The sequence below is a fragment of the Talpa europaea genome (genome assembly GCF_964194135.1).
Source record: "Talpa europaea genome assembly, chromosome: 13".
NCBI lineage: Eukaryota > Metazoa > Chordata > Mammalia > Eulipotyphla > Talpidae > Talpa > Talpa europaea.
In genome coordinates this window covers 45,142,110-45,166,239 of record NC_140080.1, presented here as the reverse complement: position 1 = coordinate 45,166,239, position 24,130 = coordinate 45,142,110, and the positions used below count along the sequence as shown (strand labels likewise).

At 39.4% G+C, this 24,130-nt stretch overlaps 1 protein-coding gene across 1 annotated transcript; it reads left to right on the top strand.

The window, feature by feature from the left end:
- Window positions 1-9,284: 9,284 nt before the first annotated feature.
- LOC311183316 (protein RoBo-1-like) lies at window positions 9,285-18,172 on the top strand (the record flags this gene model as incomplete). Its single annotated transcript, XM_084252668.1, has 5 exons — window positions 9,285-9,357; window positions 9,702-9,809; window positions 10,337-10,486; window positions 16,063-16,197; window positions 18,066-18,172. 5 exons carry the CDS (start codon window positions 9,285-9,287, stop codon window positions 18,170-18,172), a joined length of 573 nt encoding a protein of 190 aa, XP_084108794.1.
- Window positions 18,173-24,130: the final 5,958 nt, after the last annotated feature.

Below are 24,130 nucleotides of genomic sequence, written 5' to 3'. Positions count from 1 at the left end.
AAATGGCCAGGTAGCTGCCCAAGCTAGTCTTTTTCTCCAATGCCTGTCATCTCTGAATGCCTGCATTTCCCCCCCTCTCCCTGTCCCTTGTCTGGGGACTTCACAGCAAATGGTTGTGCCTGCTGAACAAACGATGCTATCAGTGTAGCAAATATGAAGAGAGTTATGTATAAAAGAAATCCTTTGTCTGAAACCAGTGCTCAGACCATATGGGCTACTCAGGTCTGGGACCTCATGCAAGAGTAATAAAGCTTTTCCTGACCTCACCATTCCTGAAGTATCACTTGTTTTTCCTCTGCCTGGGTAAAAGTCCAGAATTTCACAACAATATGTGGAAGTGAGTATGAAGGTAGTATGTAGTACAAGTGTAGTATGTAGGAGTGTTGTTTGAGTGTGAGTTATTTGCATGTACGTGAGTGTGTATATGCTTGTGTGAGTGTGTGTCTGAGGTGGCAGGAAGATCAGATGAGGGACAGGATTTCAGAACCACTATGCCAGTAGCTTCTTGCATGACGTGATAAGCTGAGCGTGGATGTGGACTTACCTGACTCTCACCAACAGTGACTCACATGAGGAGACACTGCTGGGCAAAATTCCTGGGCAGCGGAGGCAGCAGGCACCATGGTTATGTGTCCCTACTGGGAAGTATAGGGAACACTACAAGCCAAGCCTTTGTGGCCCCTCCATCCTGTGAGACTGATGTATTTAAATTCATTTTGGCAGGATGATCCTGAATGTCAGTGAGGGCAAAGATACTTGCCTGAGTGGATCTGAGTCCCTTTCCTGATCCTCATGGACACCATGTTTCCTGATTAAGAGTTCTGAGTCTATCTCTGCTTTGTACCTATTTTATTTCTCTTCTGTGCCTTGGTTTTTTCATATGTAATTGTACTAATTGTCAAGGTGACTGCTTAACCCAGGTTGGTATAAGGTGATACTTGTGACTAATTAACAGGTCATGGAATCCTGACATGGAATGATGCCAAAAATACACCTTGCTCCTTTGCATGTTTTACCAAAGGCAAGCCTTGACCAAACTTTCTGTCTATTCTTGTCTGTTCTTGGTGGTAGAGAGTTGACTTACTGCACATCTTCCAAAGGGTTAAACCTGGCCCAGAAGCTCCTCCTTCAAGCAACCACACTTTCTGATTGTGGAGTCACTTGCTATATAAGGCCCTCACACATCTGCTCCAAGCCTCCCCAGGACCTGTCTTCTACAGACCAATCTCTGGAATAGACCGAGAAGGTGAGCGGCTAGAGCCAGCTATGGGGGAAGGGACAAACCTGAGCTAAGCTGAACTATGGGAAGGGAATATGCCGCAGACTTGCAGGGGGAGGTGCAGCAGGAATACAGGGTTTTCTGTGTTCCAGGGTGTTCCTGTCACTGTTGTTTCTTTTTTTTTTTAATAAAATTGCTTTTTTTAAAAAAAGATTTATATATTTATGCATACAAGAGCTGGGGCACAGGTCAGAGATGCGGGGGGCGAGAAGATCACCAGAGACAGAGTGGGGAAGAACAGGCAGACTGACTGAAAACACTGCTGAGGGGAGCAGCGGGTGAGACAGGAGAGGTCTGCTTCTCCATGTGGGTTGCTCCCTGGCCAGCTGGGGATCGAACTCGTGCTGCAGAGGCTGCGGATTGCTTCAAAGTGCGGTGCTTAACCACTTGCGCCACCCGGGAGGCCCCACTCTTGTTTCTTTAGCAGCACTCAGGAGAGGAAGGATGAAGTGGAGGGGAGCATGGGTGAGCTTTTCTCTATGTATGTGGTGTACGTGGAGTTTGATCTATGTATATGGCGTTTCCCTGTGGAGTTTGTTCTCTCTTTGTATGTGTATATGTGTGTGTGTGTGTGTGTATGTGTGTGTTACCCTGTAAGATTTTCTAAGGTGTGTGTGGCAACATGTCCAACTTGTAGGCTTTGAGCTCTGACTTGAGGGATGGTGGTAGGACCCTCTCAGACTGATTATAAAATATAAAAATAGAATGAGTTAAATCTCAGAGATCTTTGTACTTCATATAGGAGTATACAGATGGTACTTGTTCTATTTTTCTATTTGGGGCCCATGCCCAGAGCCAGCCTTGCCGCTCCCTCTCTTTCATGGAGGGGTGAGCAGGGCCCTGTGTTCTACCACCCCCAGACTCTGTTCTCTCTCTTTTTTTTTTTAAAGGTTTATTTATTTGTTTATACAAGCACTGGGTACTGTCAGAAGCGCGGGAGGGTGAGAGAATTCACCAGAGCCAGAGTGGGGAGTAGAGCAGGCAGAAGGACCAAAGTACACTGCTGAGAGGAGCAGTGGGCGGCAGGAGAGGTCTGCACGCCATGTGGGACCCTCCTACGGTGACCAGGGAGCAGCCGGGGATCAAACCGGCACTCTCTGATGTGTGTCCCTGGGTTGGGTCCTGACCTCTCTAGGTCTTTCTTATTTACCTCTGAAAATGATGCTACTCATCAGGTCACCATGAAGCTGAATTAATTTGTGCACTTAATTTGCTGTAGTTGTTGTCTTTTCCTCCCTCTCCCCTTCCTGAAGTCTCCACATTCACAGAGTTGAAAAACCATTTTCAGGAGGTCCAACCACTCAACCTCCATCCCTGCTGGGTTCTGAGCCTGAAAAGCTGAGTAGGCATGGGGGAAGCAGGATGCAGTGCACGCCATGTGTGCCACAAGTTCCAAACGGGCCATGAGATAACAGATGGGTCTCTTTCCCTGATTGAACTGGTTTATTTTCCTTTTCACTGTGACCCCTCCTAAGTCAACCAGGGGGTCACATGAAGAGGGTTGTGTGTGTGTGTGTGCATGTGTGTATGGTGGTGTGTACATAATGTGGGTATGGTATGAGTGGTTTGTGTGTGGTGTGTGTGAATAGTGTGTATGGTGTGATGTGGCGTTTGTGTGTAACAATTGTGGAGTGTGTGGTGTGTGCTTGAAGTGAGTATGTGCACATTTCAAAACTGTATTTTCCCCTAATTCTGTGAAAGTTCTGCAAGACGCATGGCAGATAAAGCATGTCTAACTTGCCCTGTTGGCAGGCTGATGTATCTTTTGCCTTAAGTTTCACAAAGAATGCAAAAGACTGTGTTTTGTCACCCATTGCAAAACTTATTGTACATGACTTAAACAAAGAATTCTCATGTCTTCTGCATTTCACGGTGTAGTGTATTCAGACCTATATGGAACATGCACTTATGAGTGTAAAGAACAGTATCAAGAATTCCCCTCTACCCGCTGGTAGCTTTGGCAGCAAACACTTTGTCTTTTCTTTACATCTGTAAAGAGTTTCATTAAACACTTGGCAGATAAAATTGCCATTCTACTCTTTTACTTCCTCATGCCGTATCTTTCATGCGATCCCTGATGCAAGCACCTGTGCCAGCTGCTTACTGCATTGCACTGAGGTTGTAGAATTCCTGACATTGACAGTTCACTGTCTTATTACCCCTTCAACTTGTTAAAATCCCATGCATCTATTAAACTTCCCTCTCTAGTTCCTAAATTTCTGCTTGATTTCCCCAGGTTTATTGAGGGATATTTCTCATACAACATTGTGTGAGGAAATTTAAGATGTAAAAATTATGATTAAATACATGCATTTATTATGAAATGAGTAACACAACACAATTAGTTAAGACATCAATCACTATATTATAAATTTTAGTTTATAAGAACTTCTTCATCTTATATTGTTTTTATTCTTTGAAAATCTCCCCATTTATCCCAGGCTTCTGCTCCCGGAAACCACCATTCTATCCCCTCTCTATTTCTATGACTTCAGCTGTTTAAATTTTATTTATTCACTAATTATTCAAGTAATATTGCATGATACCATTATATAAGAGTACATCATTGAAAATCAACATATATCTACTACATATATCTACACATCAAATTCACCACTAAAATCCCATTTTATCCATTACCAACAGTTTTCCAGTTTTACCAAATTTACCTATCCACCACCAGCCCCCCTTCTGGTAACCACTAATTGGTCTTATAGTTTGAAAGCTCTCTTTAGTTCATCTGTTTTTTTGTTTTCTCTACATATCACATGTGAGTGAAATCATATGGTGTTTGTCTTTTTCCTTCTGACTTATTTCTCTAAGTGTAATACTGACTAGGCCTATTGATGTTGCTGCGAAAACAAAAGGTGAAAAATATTTCTTCTTTTTTTTAAATATCTGAGTAGTGTTACATTGTGTATATACCTTAGTTATTCATTCATCTGTCAATGAGTTCTTAGGTTATTTCCAGACTCTAGCTATTTTAGATTCCACATATAAGTGAGATTACCAATATTTGTCTTGTTCTGTCTCTATTTCACTTAGCATAATGAACTCAATGTCCATACATGTTTTCACAATTGGCAGTGTTCCTTCTTCATTCCTGAACAATATTACATTGCATCTATAGCACATCTCATTTATCCATTCATTCCTTGATGGACACTTAAGTTGTGGACATGTGGATGTCCTAGCTATTTTAAATAATGCTGCAAAAAAAAACCACATAGAGTGCAATAGCTCATTGAGATAGTGGTTTCATTTCCTCTATCTATCTTTCTCCAGAAGAGGGATTTGAGATCAAATAGAATATCTACTTTTATTTTTGAGGAACCTCTGCATTGTTTTCCAAAGTGGTTATACCAATTTATATCCCCACCAACAATGCACAAAGATTACTTTTTCTGCACATTCTTGCCAACACTTTCTTATCATTTTGATGATAGACATTCTAGCATGTGGTTTTTCTGATTTGTGTTTCACTGATGACTAGTGATATTGAACACCTTTTCATGTACCTGTCAGCCATTTATAATTATTTATTCTTTGGGAAACTGTCTATTTAGTTTCTTGTCTACTTTGTAATTGGATTATTATCATTTTTTGGTTGTTCTGTTGTATTAGTTCCTTATATATTTTGGATATTAATCCCTTATCAGGTATATGGTTTGCAAATATTTTCTCCCCCTCTATAGATTGCCTTTTCATTTTGGCTATAAATATTTCTGTTTGGAAGATTTTGGTTCATTGTAATTCCACTTATTGATTTTTGATTTGTTGTTCGTATTTTAGTGTCATTAAAAAACATTGTCAAGATTGATATCAATGAATTTTACCATGTTACATTTACCAAGGAATATTATAGTTTCAGGTTTTATATTTAAGTATTTAATCCAATTTGAGTTCATTATTTTATTAATAATGAATATGGGGATCAATTTAATTATTTTCATATGTGGATATTCAGTTTCCCAAGCCATTTGTTTAATGTCTTTTTGTTTTACACAAGACCTTCAATAAAATGAATTTTAGTAGATTTAGTATGCATAGCATTGAGAGATGAGAGGATAATGCTTTCCAATCAAACCATTTGTTCCAGAGACTATTGTTTCCCCATTGGATGTTTTTGTCTCCTTAGCAAATATTAGTCACTATAATTGGCTTTTTTTCTGGACTTTTGTTTCTCTTCATTGGTCTGTACATTTGTTTTTAATGCTAAGAGCACATTGTTTGGGTTAGTAAAGCTTTGCATCATAGATTGAAGTAAGGAAGAGTGATGCCTTGAAATTTTAATATGGACTGTTGTTAAAATATACACACTACACTAAGTGATATATAGATTCAATGCAATCCCTATCAGAATTTCAAGGACATTTTCCACAGATATAGCAAAAACAATAGCTAGATTTTCATGGAACCACAAAAGACTGTGAATATCCAATGTAATCTGGATAAAAAGGATGAAACTGAGCATATTGTACTAGGAGAAAGGGAAATGAGCAATAAGCTGAAGAGTTAGGAGACCTGAGAATGTATAGCTTTGGGCTTAGTCTCATTTATAAGCATGGAGCAGAGTTCTCGTTTGGGGGCAAGATGGGGAACTCTATCCACAACTGTGGTGACCATCTGTCACCCCATGCAATATGATGGAGTCTATGGATCCCTTCTCCTGAAAGGACTAAACCACATAGGATTATAATGATAATGAAACTCAGCTATAAAACTCTTTCAATGTGTGGAATAGTAGTAGATGCACTTTTAAATGAATATATAGGATATCAAGCTCCAGCAGGGGGACTGATACCATCATGATTTGGAAGCAGTAGAAAAGGGGGGGACAAAGAATACTTTATTGTCTCCAGATGTCATGTGATAGGAAAAAACAAAACCTCATTGATTCAAAGGTGAGTGATTTTTCTGTCGTTTGCAGATCAATTTCAGTTAGAAGATGGTGGGGAAAAGGTGAAAATCCTTCTTCCAAAGCCACTGTGAGAGGAACCTATATTACATCTGTTACAAGGCAACCTCAGTGTGAAACAGGTTGCCTTACTCTGGGTCCTCACCCGCACCCTTAATGGGGACTTATTAAAGCTAAACTGCAGGCACACACAAAAGGTTAATAAGAGGGTTATTTACAAGGGAAGGGGAAATGAGGAAATGAATAACTCAGGGAGAAAAAGAGGGAGATAAATTTGTAAATACGTCCCACCCGTTCCTCTGATCTGGAATCCCAATGATACACTGAGCTGGTGAAAAGCTGAATGCTATGTGGTCAAGAGGCCACCCTTGCTCACATGGCTGGTTGAATCTCCAAACAGAAAAAAAACAAACATGGCTGCTTAACTCCACCCTCAGGTCCTTGCAACTCTCCCTTTGGTGATCATGGGATTTGTAGTTCCCAGTGTCTTGATGGAGTAGGGGTAGAGTCCGTAAAACCTGTATGGAGTTTGCTCAGGACATATTTTCCCCCTAACACATGTAGCCCTGGAATCAATGCCTCTGGAAGTTTCTAGGTATCTGTTCATCTGTTAGACATCGCCTCAGTTGAAATGATAGAGGGAAAGCAACCTGCACTCATTTTCCTATCTAGAACTCAGACGTGCATGACCATGAGCCAAATGTACAGCCTTTCCACAGGCTGACAGCCCAAGTCCCACTTTTGCCAAATGTAAACAGCTGCCTAGTATTCATCACATTGTTGCTGTGGACAGGGGTGAAGTGTCCACACTATGAAGCAGATTCCTAGTCCCCTCCTCAGATCAGGAAACTGAAGCTCTGAGAAGTGAAATTGCATCCCCAGGCTCACATGGCCTCAGCCACAGAGCTAGAAACCTGGAACATGGTGGAAGGTGATTCTTGGATAGGTGCTGTCATTTCCTGTAAACCCATCCTCAGGAAGGGAAAGATGGGGGTCTTTGCCCCACCTTGGTGATGCTGCAGACTTTTCCTCAGACCCCTGGAAGTGTGAGTCTAAAGATGAGTGAGGCTTGGAGTTCATGGAATTCCATAAAGAAAGGCTGAAATTAACTCCTTCCTAAATGTTAGAAAGGATGCCAGGGTCTGTTTGTCTAGCAAATCCTGCTGTGACCTTGTTAAGGAACTAAAGTCTCTTTAACCAGCAGTCACCCTGGAATGGAAGCTTCCATCCGGGTCCTCAAGTCTTGTCTGAGCTCACAGTTCTGGGTCCCCTGAAATTCTTTGTTGAATTTTTTTAAATAAGGAGAATGTGTTCTCACTTCCCATATCTGCGGGGACTCAAACAGAGTTCCTGCTGACCTCTGCCCCTGGGCCTGGCACCCTGCCCTGCCCTGCCCTTGTTCTGTACCCACCTCTGAGGAGCCTGGGAAGACATGCTGTTGCTCCCCTGTAGACAATGGATCCTTCTTCTTCTACAGAACTCAGTTTAGATGAGGCCCTCACAAGCATACTCCTCACCCACTGTAGACCCCCATAATATCCCTGTACTTTCAGAATCTGTGATCAAGATCAAGGCCTGATGCCTGGGGAGAGGCTTATTAAAATAGAATTAAAATACATTTTAGTCATTTTGTTCCATTTCAAATGTAAAGTTTATAACCTAATAATAGATTGGGGGGAATACAGGCCAAAAAAAAAAAAAAAAAGGCAGGGAGATTCCCCTTCTGGGGAAAGGTAAGAGCTTCCCTGGGGTCTTGCTCTAGGGACAGCAGGAGAAAGGGAAGGATGGAGCACAGAGAAAGGGGAGAGTTGAGGTTGAGAAGCCGCACTGAAGAGCATCTGGGCAGTGGTGTCTGCTGTGCCAGGCATTTATACACTGTATTCTTTAGTTCCTGCAGATCTCAGGCAGTGAGCCATTGACCAGGGAAGATCATGAGATGGGATCCTAGAGGTGTTGCAAAGTGCTCTGCAGGGCCCACACATCATGGGGCAGAAGAGCAGGATTCATACTCAGCCTCAGACTGATCTCAAGGCAGACCCTGCTGGGCTCCCTCCCCATGGCCACTATCCCTTGAGTCATGTTTTTTGACAACTGAAATTGTTCTTTATATCTCTATTGCCTTACAAAAATGATCAACATACAAACATGCATGAAGAAAAGGGAAAAAAATTGAAGGAAATTATGTTTAAACACAAAACACAACCATGAACTTCCTCATGGTTAAGGAGAAAATATTTCTTTTGCAGATAGTATTTGGAAAAGGAAGCATGCTGTTTCTTTGAAAGAGAAAGTTTCCCTCCCTACTCCTTACCCTGGCACTAAATTCTAGAAAGGATTTATTCTCAGGTGACTTAGATGGTGCCATAGGATGAGTGGGCCAGGTCTCCCAAATATCTTCACTGGCCTTTTATTTGTCCATGATGGAGGTGGGTGTTGGATGAAAGACCAGGCCAACTCAGTGTTAAAACAGTTGGTGAAGACACCCATGCCTGGCAGGTTCTGATTAAGCCACTTGTTCTCTTCACAGTTTCCTTAGTCTCATTTGCTAAATTCCTAATTGTCAACTTCCCTAGAGAATTTCATGTCAGAATTTCTGAATGTTAGAAATGAGTGTTCTCACAATACCTTTTTGGAAGACCAGTGCAATTCACTGTGTTAGGCTTTGTGCCGATATTATATTGAACTATAATGTTTTAATTACTCGATCATTTCAGAATTGAGAAATCAGCCTCTTCATTTAGAGGTTATTTGTCTTAGACCTTTCTAATTAAATGAGAGCTTTTCTCTGTTTCCTAAAGAGTGAATTCTACATCTTGACCAAACCAACCTATTGCTGATTTGGAGGGGATTCCAACATCTTCCACACCCATGCAAGAAGGAAATTCCCAATGAGACCTCCTCTAGAGGAAGGGAGGTCTTCCCTGGGCTTTCTTAATCCCCAAGAATAATTGGGGATTGACAAATGTTCATTTGTCATATCAATGAACAAGTACACAACCCTATCCAACACTTGGGTTTTTGGACAAGAGACGTGAGCCACATGATTCTAACTATTGTGTTCTCCCTTGAACCTTCTACAGTGAAGCCATGACTTCATCCTCAGCCCTGAAGAACCTCATAACCACCTGTGCTCTCACCACCTTGATTTTCAACACTGTGGGTAAGGACCTATTGCTCTTAAAAACTGTAAGGGTAAGGTGGACAATACAGGATAAAGTCCATTTAGGAGAGGCCAAATCCTGCTCTAAGAGCAGTGATGAGTTCTGCAATTGGAGATCTTCATTTGCCAACCAGCCATGGGTGGTTGAGGGGGGGTAAGCCTGTTCTTGGTGGTGGGTTGTTGGGTGCTCAGGTCTGAGTGGGGCCTGAAGTGGCCCTTTGACTGAGTGCCCATAGGGAGTGGATTTCATGGCATCTGAATTTCAGGAATCTTTGACCATTAGAAACATCAACTATGACAATCGCTCATATTCATTCCCAAATTACTTCTATTTCATTTCACAGAGACTTATACATGTGCACAGTGTTATGCTGACTGCCATCCTGGTGCGCTGAATACTTGCGAAACTTCTCAAGGGTGCATCAACCAAAGGCAAGAATTAGTGGATTCAGGTATGCTGTGTTAGTTCTCTGCCCACCTTGCTAGGCACACAGGAGAGATGGAGATGTTTAGAGTGAGGGTGGTTACAGTGTTTGCAACCAGATAGAGTTCCTCACATCCCAGTGCATCTTTGATTTAACCTTGTTTCTTTTGTTGCATCTTACCTGGGTGGACGGAGAGTATGGTATGGTGGAAGGTCACATGAAGGCAGACTCCCCAGGACAAAGACCAGAGTGTCTAGTTCCACAACAATCTTGTTAAAAGTATGACACTCCCTTTCAATAAATATGCTAATGAGTTATCCCTCCTTTGGTTCACTACATGGACCAATGCAGATGTGCTTAATTTTTAAAAGTGGAAAGATTAAAGACAAAGGGATTTGAGGTACAGAAACCTTTAATACAATATGGCTTTTCCAACTGGATTGGTCTCTCTCTCTCTCTCCGTCCCTCTGTCCCTCTCTCTCTCTCTCTCTCTCTCTCTCTCTTTCTTCTCTTGTTTGGAGAGGAAATTTCCTCTGGTGTTTGCTTCTCTGCAGGGCTGCTCACAGGACGTTTTGATATGAAAGACTGTTCTTCAAGCACTTGTGTTCCCCTTGACTTCTCGGTATCAATGGGGAAAGGTTTTTCTTGGGGGTATGTGCACAAATGCTGCCAAAGTGATCGGTGTAACCAAGAGAACGTACTAGGTAAGTGTCTCATCTCTACTTTCCTTCCATTCCTACTTCTGTTTCCAATCCACTGTGTTAAGTCTCTACCTTCTAATTATCTTCCTATGGCCTGTTACTTTCGTTTTGCTTTTGTAGGCTGATTGTCTTACTCCCACAGAAGGGATATAAGCCATTCTCCTACACAGAGGAATGGGTGGCTGGGATTGATTGGTCCTGGGAGCTTTCTCTAACTGTGAGTCTGTAGGCTTATTTTCTTTCTCATTCCAGCTGAGGGATTGTCTTTCCTCATCTATTTATTTATTACTATTAATTTATTTTTCTTACATCGTTGTTCATTTTTGTATTATATTTCATTTCTCCTCTCAGGTGCTGTCTCCATAATTCTCCCACTACCACAGCACCCATGAACCATCGTCCCTTGTGCACTTCCCTCCCCTATTTTGACACCTCTCCTGACCCTCTCTCTGCCCTTTGCCTCAGATCTATGATTTGCCTGCATGTCTTGTCTTCTCCCTGATCCTTTATTTGGTTTCTCTATGTTCCTCTTATAAGTGAGACCATCTCATATTTTTCTTTTTCCTTCTGACTTATTTTGTTTAGCATAATCCCTCCCTTCTCCATCCATGTTGTCACAAATGGCATGAGTTTATCTTTTTTGATCACTGAGTAGTATTCCATTGTGTGTATAAACCACATCTTCATTTAGTCATCTGTTTTAGGGCATTTAGCTTGTTTCCATATATTGGCTATAGTAAATAGTGCTGCCATAAACATAGTAATGCAAAATTAGTGATTTTGTGTCTTTTGGGTAGAATCCCAGGAGTGGAATCACTGAATCGTATAATAGATCTATTTTGAGTGTTTTGTGGATCCTCCTCAAGGCTTTCCATAGTGGCTGAATTATGTTTAAATTCCCACCAGCAGTGTAAGAGGATTCCTTTTTCCCCACATCCTTGCCAGAATTTGTTGTGGCTAGTTTTTAAACTATGGGCCATTCTCACAGGTGTGAGTTGGTATCTCATTGTGATTTTGATTTGCATTTCCCTGATTATAAGTGATGTTGAACATTTTTTCATATGCTTTTTGGCCATTTGCATTTCTTCTTTTGAGAAGTGTCTTTTTCGCTCTTCTGCCCATTTTTTGTTTGGGTTGTTTGCTTTGTTGAGTTGTATAAGCTCTCTATGGATCTTTGATATCTGTCTCATCATTTTTGTATAGTGTGCAAATATTTTCTCCCATTCAGTATGGTTACTCTTCATTTGGGTTACTGTCTCTTTTGCTGTACAAAAATTTTTAGTTTGATGTAGTCCCAGATGTTTATCTTTTCTTTAATTTTCTTTGTTTCTGGAGATCTCAAAGATGCTTCTGAAGTGTATTTCATGGGGTGTTTTACCTATATTTTCTTCTATATATTTTATGATGTCAGGTGTTACATTCAAATCTTTTATCCATTTTGGGTGTATAGTGTCTTGTTTCATTCCTTTGCATATGGCAGTCCAGTTTTCCAACATCATTTATTGAATATACTGTCCTTTTCCCAGTGCACATTCTTGGTTCTTCTGTCATTGATTAGTTGTCCATATATGTGTGGTATTATTTCTGGGTTTTCAATTCAATTCTGTTGGTCAGTGTTCCTGTTTTTGTTCCAATACCAAACTGTTTTCATTATTATGGCTTTGTGGTATAGTTTGAAGTTGAGGAAACCTCCATCCTCCCTCTTTTTAGTTAGAAGAACTTTTGCTATTTGATATTTATTGTGATTACATATGAATTTCAGCAGTATTTGTTCTATTTCTTTGAAGAATTCCAATAATATTTTTATTGGAATTGCATTGAATCTGTAAAAAAAAATTGCTTTTGTTAGGATGGCCATTTTGATAATGTTTATTCTCCTAAATGTCCTTCCATTTCTTTGTCTTCTTTTATTTTTTTTAATTTTATTTTTATATTCCCCATACAATTGCAACCCCCTTATTTTGTCCCCAATCCTTCCTTTCTCTGCCCTTCCCCCATACTGTGGCTCTAGTTCATCATTGTTTGTTGATTTTGATTTTTTCTTGCTTATAGTTATTCTTTTTCCTGGTCCCTTATTTAGGTTTTCTACATTCCTGCTATGAGTGAGACCATCCGGTATTTTTCTTTTTTTCTGGTTTATTTTGCTGAGCATGATCCCTTCCAGCTCCATCCGTGTTGCTGCAAATTGCATGTGTTTATCTTTTTTGAATGCTGAGTAAATATTCCATTGTGTATATGTACCACGTCTTCTTGATCCAGTCATCTATTTTTGGGCATTTGGGTTGTTTCCAAAGCTTAGCTATTGTAATTAGTGCAGCTATAAATATAGAGGTGCAGGTGTTCTTTGGGATTAATGTTTCTGTGTCCTTTGGGTAAATACCTAGGAGTGGAATGGCTGGATCATATGGAAGCTCTATCTTTAGTAGGCTGAGGAATCTCCACAAATCACTAGCTTTCTATAGTGGTTGGACCAGTTTGCACTCCCACCAGCTGTGCAGGAGAGTTCCTTTTTCTTCACATCCTCACCAAAATTTGTTGTTGCTAGTTTTTTTAATATGTGCCATTCTCACTGGTGTGAGATGTTATCTCATTGTAGTTTTGATTTTCATTTCCCTGATTGCAAGTGATGTTGAACATTTTTTCGTATGCCTATTGGCCATTTGTATTTCCTCTTTGGAGAAGTTTCTTTTTAGCTCTTCTGCCCATTTTTTGACTGGATTATTTTCTTTCTTTTTGTTGAGTCTCATCAGCTGTTTGTAGATTCTTGTAATCTACAAGATTCTTGTAATCTTTATCATTAGTGTTGTTTGCAAAAATGTTCTCCCAGTCGGTGGGGTTTCTCTTTGTTTGGTTAGTGTTTCTTTTGCTGTGCAGAAGCTCTTTAATTTGATGTAGTCCCAGCTGTTTATCTTTGCCTTCACTATAACTGCTTTGGGTGATGTGTCTGTAAAGATGTCTTTGAGGTTCATGTCATGTAGTGTTTTGCCTACATCTCCTTCTATGTATTTTGTAGTTTCAGGTCTTATGTCTAGTTCTGTTATCTATTTTGGTTGGTTTTTTTACATGGTGTGCGGTAGTAGTCAAGTTTCATTCTTTTGCCTGTAGTGACCCAGTTTTCCCAGCACCATTTATTGAATAAACTTTCTTTGCTCCAGTGCATATTCTTTGCTCCTTTATTAAAGATTAGTTGGCCATAAATCTGTGGGTTTATTTCTGGGTTTTCTGTTCAGTTCCATTGGTCTGTGTGTCTGTTCTGGTTCCATACAATGCAGTTTTGATTATTAAGGCTTTGTAGTATAGTTTGAAATCTGGGAGGGTGATGCCTCCATTCCCATCTTTTTTTTTTTTTTTTCCCAGGAGGGTTTTGGCAATTTGGGGTTTTTGGTGGCTCCATATGAATTTCATCAATATTTGTTCTATTTCTTTGAAGAATGACATTGAAATTTTAATTGGAATAGCATTGAATCTGTATATTGCTTTTGGTACAATGGCCATTTTGATTGTTAATTCTTCCGATCCATGAGCAGGGGATGTTTTTCCATTTCTTTGTGTCTACTTCTATTTCTTTTAATGTTTTATAGTTTTCTTTGTATAGGTCCTTTTCTTCTTTTGTTAGGTTTATTCCCAAGTATTTGTTTTTTTGTTTCAATAATAAAAGGAATGGTTTTCTTGATTTCTTCTTCAGACTTATTGTTTGTGTATAGGAAGACTACTGATTTTTGTGCTCTGATTTTGCAAACTCTTTCAAAAAATTGAAAAAGAGGGACTAATACTAAATACATTCTATGAAGCCAACATTACACTAATACCAAAACCCAACAAATACAGCACAAAAAAAGAAAATTAGAGGCCAATCTCCCTAATGAACACTGATGCAAAAATCCTCAATAAAATCCTTGCCACCACAACCAAGTAGGATTTTTTCCCTTGACACAAGGATGGTTCAACATCTGAAAATCAATCAGTGTTATCCAACACATCAACAAAAAGAAATATAAAAACAATGTGATAATATCCATCGATGCTGAGAAAGCATTCGACAAAGGACAACACCCATTTATGATAAAGGCGCTTGAAATTCTCGGGATACAAGGAACATACCTCATTATCATAAGGCCATCTATGACAAGCCCACAGCCAATATCATTTTCAATGGTGAAAAGCTGACAGCAATCCCATTAAGATCTGGAACAAGACAAGGATGTCCTCTCACCACTGCTTTTCAAGATAATACTGGAAATCCTAGCCAGAGCAATAAGACAAGAGAAAGACATACATGGAATCCAAATAGGCAAGGAAGAAATAAAACTATCACTATTTGCAGATTATATGATAATATACATAGAGAACCCCAAGAACTCTACAGAAAAACTTATTAAACTAATCAATCAGTTTATTAAAGTGGCAGGATACAAAATTCTTTTATTTCTTTTTAAACAATGTTTTGTAATTTCCTTTGTATTGATCTTTCACCTCCAAACGTAGGTTTATTCCCAGGTATTTAATTTTATTTTTTAGTACAATTGTAAATGGGATGATTTTCTTAATTTCTCTCTTCAGACTAATTGTTTTCATATAGAAGGACTACTGATTTTTTTTTTGTGTGTGTTGATTTTGCAACCTGACATTTTACTCTACTGTTTCTTTGTTTTAATTGGTATGGTATTTCTGTGGAATTGTTGGGTTCAACTTATATATTATCTTATCATCTGTAAATAATGATAGTCTTACTTCCTTCCCTATTTGGATTCCTTTTACAGCTTTCTCTTGCCTAATTGCTGTAGCTAGAATATCCAGTAATATTCTTTGAAAAGTAGCAATGAGAGTGGATATCCTTGTTTTGCTCCATATCCAAAAGGAAAAGCTTTCAGTTTTTCAGCATTAAGAATGATGTTAGCTGTGGGTTTGTCATATATATGGCTTTTATTGCTCAGGCACATTCCTCTTATCCAAAGTATTTCAAGGGCTTTCATCATAAATGAATGTTGAAATTTATCAAATGATTTCACAGCAATTATTGGCAGGATCATATGGTTGTTTTTGTTGATGTGTTGGATTACATGGATTGATTTTCAGATGTTGAACCATCTTTGTGTCCCTGGGATAAATCCCACTTAGTCATGGTGTATTATCCTTTTGATGCATTGTAGGATTTGATTTGTTAAGATTTTATTGTGGATTTTTGCATCTGTGTTCATTAATGAAATTGTCCTGTAGTTTTCTTTGTGTGTTTTGCTTGGTTTTGGTATGATTTCTTCATCTATTTAATTATTCACTCCCTTAACAATATTGTTGTAGAACACAGATTATTTATTCATTATCTAAACTCTACTTTTTAACCCGGGCAGAGAGGAAAAATTCATGAAGAGGGCAGAAAACACCAAACTCCTAGAAGATCGTTCTGCTCATATCTTGCCACTTACTCTGTACTTCTTCTCCACCCTCTGGGCCATCCTAGTTTAAATGATATTGATTTTGAGAGGAATCCTGGAATAACAATGATCTTGGAAGTGTTTGAAATGTTCTCAGCTCCTCCTTAACATTATTCCTTATTATGATATATTTCTATGCACATTCAGTGCCTCAGAAGTCCTCAGAACCCAATGGCATCACATGTCCTGCCTGCTTCAACAAGAATAATATGGGTTCCTGTAACCCAGTTTCCTTCGCTTGCACTGGTAGAGAGACAAAGTGCATCAAGATTGTTGGTTCAGGTAAGGCTTTTACGCCCAGCTCTTTGCTGTTTATCTTCTTTAAGGTTGAAGTGTATTAGTAGCTATTGCTTTGTGATAAGTTACTGTAAAACTTGGCAGCTTAACCCAACAAACACTTATTATTTCATAGTATCTGTGGTTCAGGAATCTGGGGATGGCTTAACTGGCTGGTCCTGGCTCAGTCTCATGAATTTCAATGCAGTTGTCATCAGGGGTTGTGATTATTTCCCAAGCACTCATGTCACTGTGTACTTTGTTTCCTTTCTATGTGTGCCTCTGCATAGGCTGCCTGATGTTCTCATGAGATATAAGTTGACTCCTCCCAAAGAGAGTGCCTATGGTAGGGGAGGAGGTAGGAGAAAGGGAAAAAAATGCAGTTTTTAATAATCTAATCTCATAAGTAACACATCATCACTTCTGCTGAACCTTGTTGGTTATACAATCCAATACAACATGGGAGGGGGCTACACAAAGGCATGAATACCATGAGGATGGGAACAATTGGGGCCCTCCCAGAGACTGACTGCTATCAATAGCTGGGGATGGTACAGTGTAAAGAGCAAGCTATCCCTCCAATGATTGGAGAGAGCCATCTGTCAATGAGGAAAGGCGAGAAAAAGCAAGTAAAGGAGAGAGGACAGTGCAACTGCTTCCTTCCTGAGAGAATCTGAGACTTGGAACATGTCATATCGTGATCTCCTGGAATAGGACCTTGATTCATTAACAGGAGGGAAGGTGACATCTCGGGTTTGGTTCTCATTATTACTACCATTATTACTATTACCCAAATCCCAACATCAAGCACTTAATTTTAGCATGGTGTTACTTTGAAATTTGTAGAATTTGTGAGTTTCCTGATTTGGAGAAAAAGTATGTATTTATGATGAAAAAATATCTACCATGAATATAAGAATTGGAAAAATAGTCATAGTACTGGATTGTACAGCCAGAAAAAAAACATTATCAGTTCTGTACTCAGCCACTTGTAAAAGGTTTCATGAACTTAGTGGTACCTTTGGAGCTGATTAAATGATTGGAGAGTTTGGTATGGATAAAAGCAAGTTATCATTTTTCTTTTCTTTTTTTTTTTTGAGAATATTTGGATGCTTAGTTGAGGTGGAGATGATTAAAGAGATTGGGATGAAATGAAGGTGAGGGCTGTCCAGAGTGGAACAGAGTCTCTACTCCAATTTTCCATGGCAAACACAGACGTAAATAAGAGTAAATGGTGCTAATCTCCCAAGAAACTCCGGAAAAAGGATTTGACCTTGAGGGGTATCTGCATTGCTTCCCTATGGTTTTCCCAAGGAAGAAGAGATAAAGAAGAGGCAACTCTCCTGCTGCCAGTGATTACACAAGAGTTTCTTTTCATCATAGTTTTTCCTTTGGAAAACAGGAGTGGAGGTCTAATCCCAAGACTAGAGCTTTCCGGGGCTCCTCTTTCAAGGGCTCCTCTTTCTGCTAGCATGTGTCTGTGTATGAATCCTTTCCTTTTCTATAGTATACTTGCCCTTTGGATATACAAAAAATGAAAAAAGCAGTTAAAACAAGGAAATTCAAGCTGGACCTATGAGTTCTGACCTCCAGCTTTCTTCTCTATCTCTCCTCCAGTGATTTTAGTCTTAATCATGCATCTGAAATGTCAGTGGTATTTGGGTTCTCTCCTAAACTGGGGAGAAGTTAGCACCATTGGGAATCATGATGGAGTTGGAGTTTCAGGTGATGATTCTCTTGCAGAAGACAGTCAGGGATTCTGGGGCACTCTGAATAGTCTTTCCTTGCCCAAGGAGTCAGATAGTATAAGATGTGGGTAGGGAGGGGATAAAAGATGGTAAAGAAGACTAACTCCTGTATCTTTCTCTTCACAGCTAATCCTGGATTTGTGATTGCCATGGGTTGTGCGACTGAAACTGCCTGCAACTTGAAATCAATGTTCCTGGGTGGCATAGAAGCCAGTACTTCCTGTGTAAACTAAAGCAGTGGGAGCCCCACTGACATCTAGCACCTCATCAATTCTTATTGGTGTTTTTCTGCTGAATGCCTTGCTTTGATTTTTCAGGCCCTGCCAAGCTCTTAACCTAAAACCCAGAAAATGTTAGACTCCCCTCCCCAGCATTCCCCAAGACATCTCAGAATTAAAAAGCATGTGCTCCATTAAGTATGTGTCTAATTACTTGCTAGCATTTTATTTTAAAAAGAATTCCTATTGATTCTTCTAATAGGCTCTTTCTTCACCTAGAGAACCATGTTTCAGAGGAAAGTTGAGACAACACCTTTTTTCACTCTGTTTTTTTCAATTTCTCCACAAATTATGTCCCTTTCTCACCAATCTTTCTTTACACTTCTTTTATTCTTGAGATAAGCACTGTGATCTCCCTAGAGTTGGGCAGGTTCACCATGTCTCCAACACAGTCATAACTGCATCTATGAGTGAGACAACCAAGAATGAGAATATGATGGAATAAGATATCGCCTTATGCATTCTGGAAGGAAAGGAGCCCTTGAAAGAAGGAATTGTCCTCTTCTAACAACCTTGCTTCCTGTGGGTCTGAGAGAAGAGGAACAAGATACCATAGTCCACCCTTTTCCACAAGATCCAGAGTGAAATTATAGACAGTAAGATGCGCATCACAGGATCCCATCCCAGGTAAAGTAGTGTCCAATAGACTTAAGTAGCAAAGGTCCACAGCAGAATGTGACTTTGAGTTGGTAGAAGAGAGGCAATGCCAGAGACTTTAGACTCTCAAGAGCTGCCTGAGCCAGGGGAGGGATGTTATTTCCCTCCAGGAAAACCTTGGACACTTTTGAAGACAAAAGCCCCATGAAAAAGAATTAATTTGCTCCAAAAAATTGCATATCATTAAATTTGTAATTTCATTCAGACCATTGCCCTAGGAGGCAGGAAGACACTGTTCAGGGAGAAGAAACAAAATTAAATTAATTATCTTCATAAAAATTATTTATGTGTACAAAATACACGTTACCTATCCATTGTAAAGAAAACTTTTCATCTATTAAAGAAATAAAAATTCAGTAGTCTAAAAGAAAAAAAATTACATCCACTTCAGATCCAAATCATTTTCTCTGTCTTGCCAAATATAGATTCTATAGAGAGTTAAAGAATACACAGATCTTCAATTTATAGTTGCCTGCTAGTTTTCTCTCATTTTTTCCCTGATCCCTTATTTGGTTTCCCTGTATCCCTCCTGCAAGTAAAACCATCCACCAGAGAGAAGAAATAAAACATTGCACAAAAATGAACAATAATGTAAAATATGTACAGAAAAATAAATATAAAAAATACACAAATCTGGGCCTCCCTGGTGGTGCAAGGGGTTAAGATGCAAATATGAAGCTATCTGCAGCCTCTGCAGCACGAGTTTGATCCCCGACCAGCCTGGGAGCCACCCATATGGTGCAGCAGTCCTCTCCTGACTCGCCCGCTGCTCCCCTCAGCAGTGTATTTCAGTCAGTCTGTCAGTTTTGTACCCCACTCTGTCTCTGGTGAATCCTCTCACTTCCCACACATCTGGCCTATACCTCAGTTCTTATGTGCACAAATAAATAAATCTTTAAAAAAATACACAAATCTACAAGAAATGACACAGTATTAAAACAGTTGAAAAGATACACAATACTCACAAAAGGAAATATAACAAGCAATACTGAAATTTGTATGGAAATACACAAAAACTCAAATAACCAGAGCAATGTTGAGAAACAACAAAGACAAAGACAGAAAAACACATTTGAAGACCTCAAATTTTAATAAAAAGCTATAATAATTAAAACAATGCAGTCCTAGAACAAAAACAGACATGCAGACCAGTGGAATACAATAGAACTGAGAGCCCAGAAGTAAACCCAAACATCTATGGACAATTAATCTATCACATAGGAGCCAAGAGTATACACTGAAAAAAGATGTCTTTTCAACCAATGGTGTTGGGAAAACTGCACAGCCATATGAAAAAAGAATGAAAAACTGGGTTAAAGGGGACATATCTTAACATAATAAAAGTCATAGAAGACAAACCCACAGCAAACATCATTGTTAATTGTGAAAACTGAAAACCTCTCCATTAAGATCTGGAGCAAGACAAGGATGTACACTCTTACCATTACTTTTCAATATAATATTGGAAGTCTTAGCTAGGGCAATTAATCAAGAGAAAAACATAAAAGGAATCCAAATAGGTAAAGAAATAAAACTATCATTATTACCAGATGATGCAATGATATGTACGGAGAATCCTATAAAATCCAGGGAAAACTAATTAAAACAAAACATTTCAGGAAAGTAGCAGGCTACTGAGAACCAGGGAAAGTTAGGGTTAATTAGACAGCTTCAAGGACAGTGCAGCAGAGACTTCAAGAGAGTTAAAGAGACTTCTGAGATAAGGATAGTAAATTCTAAGTGTGCTAGCCAAGGTATACTCCAGAGACAGGTCAGAAAGTCCCAGGGGACTAAAAAAAGAATAGAACTTGAGAGAACAAGTAAACTCTAAGATAAGAGCTGAGAAAATGGGCATATCTGTGTGGAAGAGTATAGCCAGTGGGAGAAAGAGCCAATCACAAAATAGAATGATGAGATTTTATTTATTTATTTATTTATTTATTTATTTATTTATTTATTTTTAAAGTTTTATATATTTATGTATACAAGAACTGGGGTACAGGCCAGAGGTGTGGGAGGTGGGAGGATTCACCAGAGACAGAGTGAGGAACAGAACAGGCAGATATACTGAAATACACTGCTGAGGGGAGCAGCGGGCGAGACAGGAGAGGTCTCTGCGCCATGTGGGTTGTCCCTAGGCACCCAGGGATCAAATTCATCCTGCGGAGGCTGCGGATTTCTCCATAGTTCGGTGCTTAACCGCTTGCGCCACCAGGGAGGCCTGCATGATTAGATTTTAGAATAGAGAAAATAGGGTTTATTTAAGTACCCCTAGACACAGGCGCACAATGTCTTCCTTGCCCCTCCAGCGTACAGTGTACCCGGGAGTTTTTACTTTCTTCCTTTCAATAAACTTTACTTTCTTAAACAAAGTTTGTTTCTATCTACTTATCTAAAATACCTGCAAATTCATTTTTATGTCTTTGTAGGACAAAAACCTGTGGTGGTTTATGCAAAAGAATGAAACTAGACTACTACCTCTCACCATACACAAAAAACAATTCAAAATGGATAAAAGAACTGGATATAAGTCCTAAAACCATAAACTATATAGAAGAAAATATAGGCAAAATGCTACAAGACATACATCTCGGTAGCATCTTTAATGACTCATCACCCAAAGCAAAGAAAATCAAAGAAAGATAAACAAATGGGTTTACATCAAACTGGAAAGCTTCTGTATAGCAAAAGAGACAAAATAAAGAGACACCCCACTGATTGGGGAAATATCTTAGCACTCCATACAACTGATAAGGGGCTGATCACAAAGATATACAAAGAACTCATATGACTCAACAAAAACAAAGTAAACAATCCAGTCAAGAAATGGGCAGAAGGACTTAAAAGACTTTTCTCCCAAACAATGGTGAGAAGAACATAAATGACCTTGGGGATAGTTCACAGGTGAATAGGTGGTGAGAATTTCATGGGGACTATAACCAAGATGAAAATGCATATTTTGTACAAAAATGAAAAATGATGTAAAAATATATATGAAATAAAATAAAATAAAATAAAAAGAAAAGAAGAAAAATAGCACACTCAAGTTAAAACAAAACAAAAAGAAAAAAAAAAAACTTAAAGGGGGAAGAATGGATGTATTACTCTCCTGGACTTCACACAATACTACAAAACCATTATAGTAAAAGCAAGATGATATTGGAAAAAAAAAAAAAGACACAATGATCAATGAAATAAAATTGAAAACCCAGTAACACAACTGCACATATGTGGTCAACTAATCTATAATAAAGAAGCAAAGAATATACACTGACACAAAGAAATTCTTTCCAATAATTGGTGTTGGGAAAACAGAACATTTGTAGAAGTTTAAACCTATCATTCCCAAAGCAGACAGGATGTAAAACTACTCTGATTCAATAAGCATTAAGCAAATGAATAAATCAAAACTTTTGCACAGAGAAAGAAAATACACATTAATAAATACTGCTGGAAGGGAGAAAATATTCACACTTTGCAAATCCAATACAGTTAGTAGCCAAGATATACAAAAATGTTCATTCAATTTGACAAAAAATACCAAAACAATCCAATTAATAATTTGGCAGCAGATTTGAACAGACAAGTCACCAAAGAGGATATCCAGAAGATCAATGGATATATGGAAAAATGTTCATTTGTTCTTTTAATAAGGGTGATGCAGTTCAAAACCTTTATAGGATATTATCTCACACCATAGACAATGGCATATATTTATAGAAAATAACAAGAAGTCCTATAGAGGTACAGTGACAGATGAACTTTATTACACCGTTAGCAGTGTTAAAAAGCAGCAAGGGGCACTAAAACTAGCCAAGAACACTGACCAAATAACTTACCAGTCACTCTCTGAGTTCTACACTTGTGTGCACAATTGCAAGACTACTCAATTTCAGAAAATAATAATAATAATGCAGATTTATTTAATAAACCAAGGAAAAACAAAGAGCTGTTGAGGCCAAAAATGGCTGTTCACCTCACCCTAAGAATGTCCAGTGTTTTCAAGTCCTAGAAAAAAGGCATCTAAGATTGCATCTTCCCACTACTAAGGATGCAGAGCTCCTCTCACAATTGCAAGTCTATTCAGTTTCATGGGCCTCCCTGCTGGCACAAGGGGCTAAGCACTGCACTATGAAGCAATCCATAGCCTCTGCAGCATGAGTTTGATCCCCGGCCGGCCAGGGAGAAACCCACATGGGGAGGCAGACCTCTCCTGTCTCACCTGCTGCTCCCCTGAGCATTGTATTTCAGTCAATCTGCCTGTTCTGTTCTCCACTCTGTCTCTGGTGGATCCTCTCATCCCCCACATCTCTGGCCTGTACCCCAGCTCTTGAATGCATAAATAAATAAATCTTTAGAAAAAAAGACTGCTCAGTTTCAGAAAATAATAATAATAATGGGGATTTATTTAATAAACCAAGGAAAAACAAAGAGCTGTTGAGGCCAAAAATGGCTGTTTACCTCACCCAAAGAAGTTTCCAAGTCCTAAAAAAAAGGCATCTAAGGGGCCTCCCCGTAGCACAGCGGTTGAGCGCTGGGTTGCGAAGCTGCCCGCAGCCTCTGCAGCGCCGGTTCGATCCCCGGCTGATCCCCGGCTGCTCCCCGGCCACCAGAGGAGGGTCCCACATGGCGCGCAGACCTCTCCTGCCGCCCGCTGCTCCCCTCAGCAGTGTACTTCGGTCCTTCTGCCTGCTCTGCTCCCCGCTCTGGCTCTGGTGAATTCTCTCACCCTCCCGTGCTTCTGACTGTACCCAGTGCTTGTATAAATAAATAAATAAATAAATCTTTAAAAAAAAAAAAAACTTTTTAAATAAAAAAAAAAAAAAAGGCATCAAAGATGGCTTCTTCCCACCACTGATGATGCAGAGCTTCTCTCCTAAACAATAGGCCACAGGCCCAAGATGGTGTCTGCCTTTCTGCAGCACACAGCAGTCAGACTTTAGGCCAGGTTCCAACTCACACAGACAATAGAAGACACAATAGGAGATGCTCCTGGAGCTGACGAGATGTCCCAGACAACACCAGACAAGCAACACTGAAAACAGCAGTGAATGACCTGAGAAACAGCCATGCTCACAGCTCAGTGAGGTGCCCACTCTGGGTCTTCGCCTTCTCTGTCAGGCTGTAACAGCAGCAAAATCCGGGAATAGTTTTAGTCGCTTGACTAATTGCAAAAACTCTGAAATTTTCCTCTCTGAGATTGGTTGCTGGAGGTCTCTCCACAATCATCAGAGGCCCACCGTAGTCTTCTGGAAG